We start from the raw sequence: 9,148 nt of genomic DNA on the forward strand, positions 1-9,148 counted from the left end.
CGATCTTTTGGGTTTCTAACATTAAATCATCCATCAGTTTTTTTTTTTTTTTTTTTTTTCATAATTAAGTATTTATTCAATGCATTTAATATTAAATGATTATTTATTCCATAAGCACCTCTACATTTGCACCGCATAGTGTCAAACGTAGTTCCTTATATATAACCCCTCAACAAAGCCCTGAAATTCAAAGTAAATTCCTAATCTCATCTGATCATGTCTGCTATAAGGGTTCTTCTTATCACACTACTTCTACTATCATGCCTTGTTACTACCGAAGTTGGTTCAACAGCTCTGAAAATGCATGTGATCAAGCCTGGCGAAGGTCTGGTCGAAAGACTTCAGGGAGAAAAGGATGGAGGGTTAATGGACTGTTGGAATGCGTTACTAGAGTTGAAATCCTGCACAAATGAAATCATACTTTTCTTTCTTAACGGAGACAGCTACTTGACAATGGAGTGTTGCAGAGCCATTCGTGTCATCACTTATGGGTGCTGGCCTTCAATGCTTACTTCTCTTGGCTTCACGTCTGAAGAAGGTGATATTCTTAAAGGTTATTGTGGTGGCTCGCCTCTGCCACAACCTATTATGCTTGAAGGTCTACATGTATGAGATGATGTAATATATATGCGCTTTAATAATGTTTAAAATAAAACTCCAGGTGACGTGAGTCTTGAATTATGAATAAAGTTTCTGTTTATGTTAAACCTAAGTGCTTCTTACATACTTGTTATTGTGATGTTGTTCATCATCTATTCTTGATTATTTTAAATTTAGTAAGTCAAATTACCACCAAGTGGACTGTCGATGTTTGGATGACAATGAAATTTAATCAAAATTGCAATCAAGTTTGGTTCGTTTTTGTTAATTAACATTGTGTATATATTAACATAATAACATTGCAAATTCATGTTAGGCTTCTGTCCATTGGCAATTCAATTTCGGCTTCTGAGTTTACAAAAATTTGTAATGCTTATTGAATATGATAAATCTGTTGTTGCTTTTTTGAACATATGTATTGATTAGTTTGTAGTTACTTTTCTTGTTGGATATGTTCTTGTTATGTGAGTATATTGGCCCTATGTTCTTAAATTAAAACTGTTAAAAACAATTCTTTTATTCAATAAGTCAACTTGAGATTACAATGAACAAAACCGCAATAACAAAAACTCACACTCAGACGAGAAAACACACCATCGTAAAACTCAACGTGACATTACATAACGAAGCTAACGGAGAGACTTCATGGTAGAGGTGGCAAATTTCTTATGTTTCTCAAAAATTGTAGACCCATATGTACGAAAAACCATTTCCAATAGGAGCGGAAACTGAAGGGCTGAGAAGAGAAGTACAGGCAAAGTAGAGAAAATAATAAGAGGTATGGAGACCCATTCTAAAGTCTTATGGAGCATTAGATACATAGCAGCTGCAAAAGAAACCATCATGGTAACTATCGAGAAGAAAAGGCATGCAATTCCAAAGATCAATTTGGTGGGTAAAGACATAAGGAAGTCGTTCTCTGCATATCTTGCAGTGAGAATTCCTAAGAACATCAACACTGAGGTGGATGATGCGAAGAGAGATAGTCCATTTGATATCATAAAGATCATGAACGTGTTTCTGTCAGTGTATAACATGATGGGTAGACCAGATCTATCGTTGGTGCCACCAGGTATGGTGAAGGCTGTTGTAAACATGACCGCAGCAATAAGAGTTCCTACAATCATACTTGACCCTGCAGTATTCTTCATCCATTTTTCGCCTTCTTTTGCTAGATCCTTGTGTTCTTCAGTGAATAATGTGCTAGGCTTCCAATTGTTTTCATTCAATTGATCTTTGTATTTCGGTTGTACTAAGCTTTCCACCTCCTAAAATAATGGTTAAATTGAATATAATAATTCTAGTAGGTTAGGGGTTTTGTTTGATTGACTAACCGAAACTTTAGCCCATAAAAAATAATCATTGTCAAAGCTGAAATATGTAAAATAATATAAAAGACATTGAGGATTTTTTATAATTAATAAAATATATTTGAAAGAATTCTAAAAAAACTCAATAAGCTTGTTGAAATCAGGGTCGGAGGGCCGGACATAGTATGTGTCCCGGGGTGGCACAGACAACCCCTCAAATTTTACTGTCAAGTGCAAAATTTAGTGTAAATTCATCAAAATTCGTCACAAATCCATAGAAATTCATTGGAAAATCGCCACAAAGTCCTAATAAGTGTAAACTTAGTGTAACTATGTCGGTGAAACCATTTTAGTAAAGGATTTTGGACGGAAATTGCCTTCGAAAATGAGTTTTTTTTTCTAGTAACACAACCCTTAAAAAATTGTGCAACCCATTACATTTCTTTCTGTGTTCGCCGCCGGTTGAAATATTAGTTTGAGTACTTTCTAAAAAGTTAGCTTATAAACAATGTTTTAGTTTTTCAAACATAAAAACCTAAAAGAACTTGAAAAATAGATAGTTATTTGCGGCCTTCTAAACATAGCATACCTTATACCATTGCAGTTCCCTTTGCATTTGTAAGGCAGCTCCCGAAACACGCTCAAGTTGAGCCGGAGGAGAGAGCTTTGCTGCAAGATGTAGAAAATTGTTGTGGAATATATCATGTCTACTAGCTACGATGCTTTTCCTTGTCCCTAAACTATAAAAAAGGCTGAAGATCTTTTCTTGGCGAAGAATGATTGCATGTGAAAAAATTGACCTTCCTCTTTTGTCTTTCCTCCATATGAACTCCGGATTGTATTTTAGCAGCTCCACCACAAACTCAACGATTCCATGCTTAATTGCACCATGCAAGGCCTTATCGATTTCCATCTTTTCAAGTTGTGAGCGACTCATGTCCCTCATTTCCTTAAAAATGCAGCTGAGGAGTTTACTTGCTTCATCATTTACCAACTTTTTTTCATGCAAATGCTTGATATCTGGTACTGAAAGTAAAATATAAAGATGAATGTTCAAATGGAATCTTTCTTTCATGGAAAGGTTCATGAAAAGAAGAATGTGTGAATTCAAGCATTACATACCGAAAGATCGTAGCAAAAACCATCCTAGTTGATGTAGTAAGGTAGGATGGCTGATAAGTTCTTCTTCAGTACTGGATTGATCGATGTCTATTTCATGTTCTGAGCCATTTGAAGTGTCACTTTTTTGGGTCTGAACATCCCATGGAGAATGTATACGCACACCTGTTTAGATTAGTCAGGAGTAATTAAACCTTTGATTTTCAAATGATACATATATCATTAAACTTAATGAACACAAACAGGTTTTAAGTGGATGAATATTCTATTTTTCATAAAAGAAGCTAATCATGCCTCTTATTTCCTTGAAAATGCAGCTGAGGAGTTTACTTGCTTCATCATTATTCATTACCAACTTCTTATCATGCAGGCCAACCCACAAGCGAGTGATGGATTTGGGCCTCAATTTGGACATATAAGTACAAATATATACCTAGTTTTATTTTATTTTAATAAGGCGGTTAGTTGTTAGAAGTTAGTATCATCAAGTTAGAAGTTAGTATCATCAAGTTAGAAGTTAGAAGTTAGTATCATCAAGTTAGAAGTTAGAAGTTAGAAGTTAGTATCATCAAGTTAGTAAAATTTACTAATTGCCAAACTAGAACTCGCAACCTATAATCTAAGAGGTAAAAGTCTCTAGCAAGTGAATTAGTTCCACATTAACCATCAGACAAATGTTAGTTATTTGAAACTTTCGTGTTCAAGACCCAACCTTGTTTTAAATTTAACTCAAATGGATTATATAATTGACATGTATACGAATTAGTTGTGGCTTATATGGTTGGGTTGTGTCTTTTCTAATTGATGGTCCAGGTTCAAACACCTAGCTACTTTATGTCTTTAATTTAGAGTAAATTACACGAATGGTCCCTATGGTTTGGGTAATTTGCACGCTTGGTCCCTAACTTATTTTTTTAACTCGGAAAGTCTCTACTGTTTGTTTTTGTTACGAGCTTGGTCCCTACTGTTTGTTTTTGTTACGAGCTTGGTCCCTACTGTTTGTTTTTGTTACACGATTGGTCCCTGTCTTACCTAAAAAAACTATTATTTAAATATGAAAAAATTGTGGGATAGGTAAAGTAAGGTGATGGGGGGTTGGGGTGTGTTTATTTAAATATTTTAAAAAATCAATGGCAAAATAGTTTTTTTAGGTAAGACAGGGACCAAGCGTGTAACAAAAACAAACAGTAGGGACCTTCCGAGTTAAAAAAATAAGTTAGGGACCAAACGCGCAAACTACCCTAAACCATAGGGACCATTCTTGTAATTTACTCTTAATTTATTAAACTTAACTATAATTCATTTATGCATAAAGCTAATTTTCATATAATAAAAATAATTGAGGGCTAGCTGGTTGAGTTTGTCTTTTAGTCTCTTTATTACCCAAAGAACTTGGTTATAGGCTCATAACTGAACTGTAATATTTTAAGTTGTGATTATTTGATATTTATACTTTATGTAAACTATTAACTTTAATTAGAATTCTTTTATGCATAAAGCTAATTTTCATATAATATAAATAATTGTGGGCTATGTGGTTAAGTTTATTTCTTTTAAAGGGTGTTTGGATAGAAAAAAAGAGGGTGCTTATTGTTTTGATTGAAATCCTTAAAAATCAGTTTATTATGATAAAAATAAGCTAAATAAACCGATTTTAATAAGCATTTCCCCCTTGCTTATTGCTTATTACTTATTCCTACCACAAACACTTTTGCAAAAACTGCTTATTCCCACCGCAATAAGCTAATAAGGTATAAGCTAATTTATCCAAACAATCTCTCTTTAGTATACAAAGAATTTGGTTATAGGCCCATGGATTTAATTGTAATCTTTTAAGTTTAACTTAAATCCTTTGAAATTATTTTATATTTAAGACACCTAGTCTTTACTAATTAAAACAAGCCATCAATTATCGGTGTGACATGTAATTGTAACTATTGGACGATAAACTTAATTTGGCCCATTTGATTTCGTAATAAACACTTACACATGTTATCTAGGCCTAATTCCATTAATTCTTTTGAACTACCGATCGGGGTGTCTTTGAGGGTGTGTTTTATTGGTGGTTTTAGTGTTATCAACATGTTTTAATGTAACTGTTATTAATATTAAGATATGTTGAGTTCTATTTCATTCACCGAGGTTGGAGGTGCGATGTGCACACTCGGATTAATTAATATGAGCTCGGGATACGGGGGCAGTGCCCCTGGGTACAAGTTCCAAGGGGCAGTGCCCCTAGCAGTGTTCAATGGGCAAAGCCCCGACGGTGGTTCCAATAACCACCATATTTTGGCGCCAATATTGGCTTAGCCGATTTTAACCACTTTTCCTTCATGTATAAATAAGATATGAATGTTCTAGGAAGAGGGTTCGAAAATCTCATATATTCGAAATCTATTTATTTGATTTGTTCTATCTTTCAAGAACATATCAAACAAGGTATTCTGTGTTTCACAGTCCGGATTAGACATGTAATTCAGATTGGTTCATTCTTGGATTGTCCCACTTTTGAATTCGTGTACCCCATGCAAAAGGGACAAATTACAGATTTCGAAAAGTGTTTGAAAACACGATCCTTGAATCTATCAAACTTTGTATTTATTGTTATTTATGAATCCCTAAAATCTAACATGTTTGAGGTGGGTGACCCTACAAGGCCTCTGTGGTGAATGGGTCAATTTACATACGGTTTAGTCCGTTGTCCAATAATTGGCTATTCGTTAATCCAAAAGATAAAATCCCTAAGCCTATGTTTTGTTCTAATTTTGAAAGCTCACGATACAATTAAATGAAAATGGCAAATTAATATCTTCTAAATAACTCCATTAATTAGCAAATGTGTTAGAAATAAGATGACGAGTGTTGCCCACCATACGTGAACTATTACATAAGCAAGAACAAAAGATGATCAACGTGTTGTACTCATCTATTAATGTCTTAATGTGCAATATTTCATAAGGTTGCTAGTGCAACCACTTCCAAGGAAGCATGTAAGATCTTTTGAAATACAATCATTGATATGGTGGAAAATGAATGGTTTCAAGGACTTAGAGGATGATTATATTGTAGAATTTGTAGGGATATTTAGTTGCATATGGAGGAATTTAGATTCAGAAAATTCAAAATTCAGAGCAAAAAATTGACTTTGATGTGTGGGGCAAACCGCCATATATAAGCCCCATAATTTTGAATGGATAGAAGATTTAAGTCATTTTGAGGTTATAGGTCTCTTTATGTCACTTTTGTCTTTCTCCGATTACATATATGACTCTTTCAATATGCTCCACATCACTAACCCTAAGTAATATTCTTAAACTTGAATGAGACAGTTAGAGGTACCAAAGTTTAAATTGAGTGTATCAATGGTTGGAAAGGAATTTCCATGCACCAACAAACCCTTCATCGTTTTGATAGGGTTAAATATGAGTATTGGCCTTTAAAAATGAAAACAATTTAAGGTAAAAAACTTTAAATTGAGTGTATCAATGGTTGGAAAGGGATTTCCATGCACTAAAAAATCCTTCATCGTTTTGAGAGGGTTAAATATGAGTTTTGGCCTTTAAAAATGAAAACGTCTTAAAATCGAAAGAGTTCCAACATTTCAATTAGAAATTTTCTAACTTTAGATGCAAATAGTCCTAGACAGCCGAGTAAGAGAGTTTCATTCTTAAAGCCCGAAATTCACATTTAACCCCATCAAAATGAACGGTTTGTTGGTGCATGGAAATTCATTTCCAACCATGGATGCATTCAATTTAAGGTTTGTTATATTAACGTGTTTCACTCAAGATCAAGGATATTGTTAGTGTTGTGGAGCAAATCAAAAAAGAAAAAAAGAAACCTAACCTCGAAGTGACTTAACAGCTTCTAGTCCAGTTGTATCAGGTATTGCTTTCCCTTATTAAGGTTGATGGTTTAAGTCTCGTCAATGACATAGATGAATTTAAAAGTAGTTTTAAGAGTAGAGTAGATTTGCAAAACAGTGAGTCTAACAAGGAATAATTTAATATGAAAATTAACCATAAATTTGGGAGCCAAAAGAACAAGATTGACTTAGATGGGTGGGACGAACCGCCGTATATAGGCCCATAATTAGTTTTGAATGGATCGAAGAGCTATCAATTTTAAAATACATGTCACGTTTAGATTCACGCTATAAAAGAGAATGTATGTAAAAACCTTGAAGGCTTATGTTTATGTCATTGTAAGATCACAGTGCTTTGATCATTTATTTATTACGATTTCATATATTCGATAATATATATTCTCCCCTAAAATCCTAAAAGATGTTACTCCTTATTAATTTGAGCTTATCTCAAAATCATGAAATTTAAATGAAAGAAAGTACGATTGCTCACATCGATAAATCCAATGTTTCCAGAAAGGAAATTCGCTTCCACTTGCAAACGCGGAAGGCTTGTGAGACAATTTATGAAGAGCGTAATTGCCATGGTGATCAGGGGTGACGCCTAGCTGTGGGAACCTATTTAGTAGCATGGAAGCAATATCTGCAGCATTAAGAATATAAGTACCCACATATTTCTGAAACAAGGTTATATTATTTTCTCCATGTGAAAAAATTATCTATGCATGAAAGATTAAACTCACTCACCAAATAAATCTGCGGTGATCAAATTATTCAGAAGCAGCACACCTTCCATGCCTCTTGTCGGGTCAAACAGCTCCTTTGGAGTCCTGGAGTAGAGATAGTGAACCATTTTCTTTCTACCATACATTGAAGCCACAATCACAGGAAGTGAGCTTTCATCAGTATTTCCTTTTTTTATTGTAACCAACATACGATTCTTTTGCACCATGGCCTTAGCCAATTTTGTACTTTCCGTTATAGCTGTAAGAGAGAGAGGAGTGGCACCAAACTCATTAGCAATTTCCAGGTCTTCTGGGGTCATCTGCTTCACCAATTCAAGTGCAATCTTAATATTTCCGGAGAGGATTGCAACATGGAGAGCTGTATCTCTGTGAAGAGTTACGATTGCTCTACCAGCATCCGGGTCGTTCTTAAAGATCTCCTTCACTAGTTCGATATCACCATCTTCCACAGCATTGTATAGCTTTTCATGTCGAAAGTGCTCATTAACCCCTATGATATATCATTTCCATACTTTCTTTATATATATAATAATGCAACGTTAGGTTATTAAGTTAATTTACTGCAAAAAATTTGATAAATTAACAAATATACCAGGTATTTCACCAGGGAGACCATGATCAGGTGTAACTTCAGTATCGTGTAATGCGCTAGGACGCATCTCGGCCAAGTGATCCCAAGCAAATTTAGCGGAGACATGTGTGTTCTTCTTGTACTTGGAGTAGGCACGTGATCCACAGGCTAGTTGAATAGCATGTAAAGCCTGAGCGTTCTTCTTTTGCCATTCTGGTGTAGCCTCTTCGGCGGATGTAGCTTCTCTCGAGACAACAGCCCACAGACCTTGACCAACTAGATAACTCTTTACGCATACCTTCCAGAACTCATAGTTTTCTTCTTTTAGTTCTTCAGGTACAATCCCAATCATAGCCATAGCTTGCCTTTCCTGCTTTTAGAAGTTGTACAGCAAGACATGAAATATTAGTGTAACTGGAAAATTGAATTAAAAAGAAAGTTATGTCACATTAAAGTTTTCATATGTGTTATGTGCACTAGCTAGAAGAAAGTTTGCATATGTGCTGTGTTCACTAGCTAGAAGAAAATAGCAGGCGCATATGAACGATAGTATTGACATGCAATTATATTACAACGAAGAGACTACAGTAAAGAAAAGCATAATCAAAACCTACCTAGTTTCTAGTTTCTTGAACGTTCATTTTGTCAAGAATTATAGGAACGAAATCATTTTATATATACGGAACTGCGAAAGGAATTCATGCACACAAAAGGACATCACTTTAACCTCGTCCCAAGTGATTCTTATGGTAGTATACTAGGATTGGTACTAAATTTCAAATCTCAGCAAGCCTAAATATTCTTTTCGTATTTTATTTATTTTATGTCTTGGCCAACACATGAAACACACTTAAAATAAAGACAGAATTTCAAAAATGGTCGCTGTGGTATACAATTTTTTTTGGGGTTTTTAGTCCAAACCATGATTTTTTTGGAT

The 9,148-nt window shown here is 34.6% G+C and overlaps 2 protein-coding genes across 2 annotated transcripts; one reads left to right on the plus strand and one right to left on the minus strand.

The window, feature by feature from the left end:
- Positions 1 to 211: 211 nt before the first annotated feature.
- LOC145103818 (egg cell-secreted protein 1.2-like) lies at positions 212 to 625 on the plus strand. Its single transcript, XM_079041077.1, has one exon. It carries the CDS (start codon positions 217 to 219, stop codon positions 610 to 612), a length of 396 nt encoding a protein of 131 aa, XP_078897203.1. The 5' UTR covers positions 212 to 216; the 3' UTR covers positions 613 to 625.
- Positions 626 to 1,159: 534 nt separating this feature from the next.
- LOC145103825 (uncharacterized) lies at positions 1,160 to 8,884 on the minus strand. Its single transcript, XM_079041089.1, has 7 exons — positions 8,826 to 8,884; positions 8,233 to 8,581; positions 7,642 to 8,130; positions 7,388 to 7,537; positions 3,033 to 3,194; positions 2,500 to 2,936; positions 1,160 to 1,868 (listed from the first exon to the last, which is right to left on the minus strand). The coding sequence occupies exons 2-7, from the start codon at positions 8,567 to 8,569 to the stop codon at positions 1,230 to 1,232; spliced, it is 2,214 nt and encodes a 737-aa protein (XP_078897215.1). The 5' UTR covers positions 8,570 to 8,581; positions 8,826 to 8,884; the 3' UTR covers positions 1,160 to 1,229.
- Between the last annotated feature and the right edge of the window lie 264 nt (positions 8,885 to 9,148).

Source organism: Lactuca virosa, chromosome 1, assembly GCF_052849685.1.
Source record: "Lactuca virosa cultivar CGN04683 chromosome 1, Lactuca_virosa_CGN04683_v6, whole genome shotgun sequence".
NCBI lineage: Eukaryota > Viridiplantae > Streptophyta > Magnoliopsida > Asterales > Asteraceae > Lactuca > Lactuca virosa.

Coding starts and splice junctions, on each gene's coding strand:
- LOC145103818 (XM_079041077.1), top strand. CDS start 217: ATGTCTGCTATAAGGGTTCTTCTTATCACACTACTTCTACTATCATGC.
- LOC145103825 (XM_079041089.1), bottom strand. CDS start 8,569: ATGGCTATGATTGGGATTGTACCTGAAGAACTAAAAGAAGAAAACTAT. Junction 8,131..8,232: donor TCTCCCTGGTGAAATACCTG/GTATATTTGTTA, acceptor GATATATCATAG/GGGTTAATGAGCACTTTCGA. Junction 2,937..3,032: donor GTTTTTGCTACGATCTTTCG/GTATGTAATGCT, acceptor TTTTACTTTCAG/TACCAGATATCAAGCATTTG.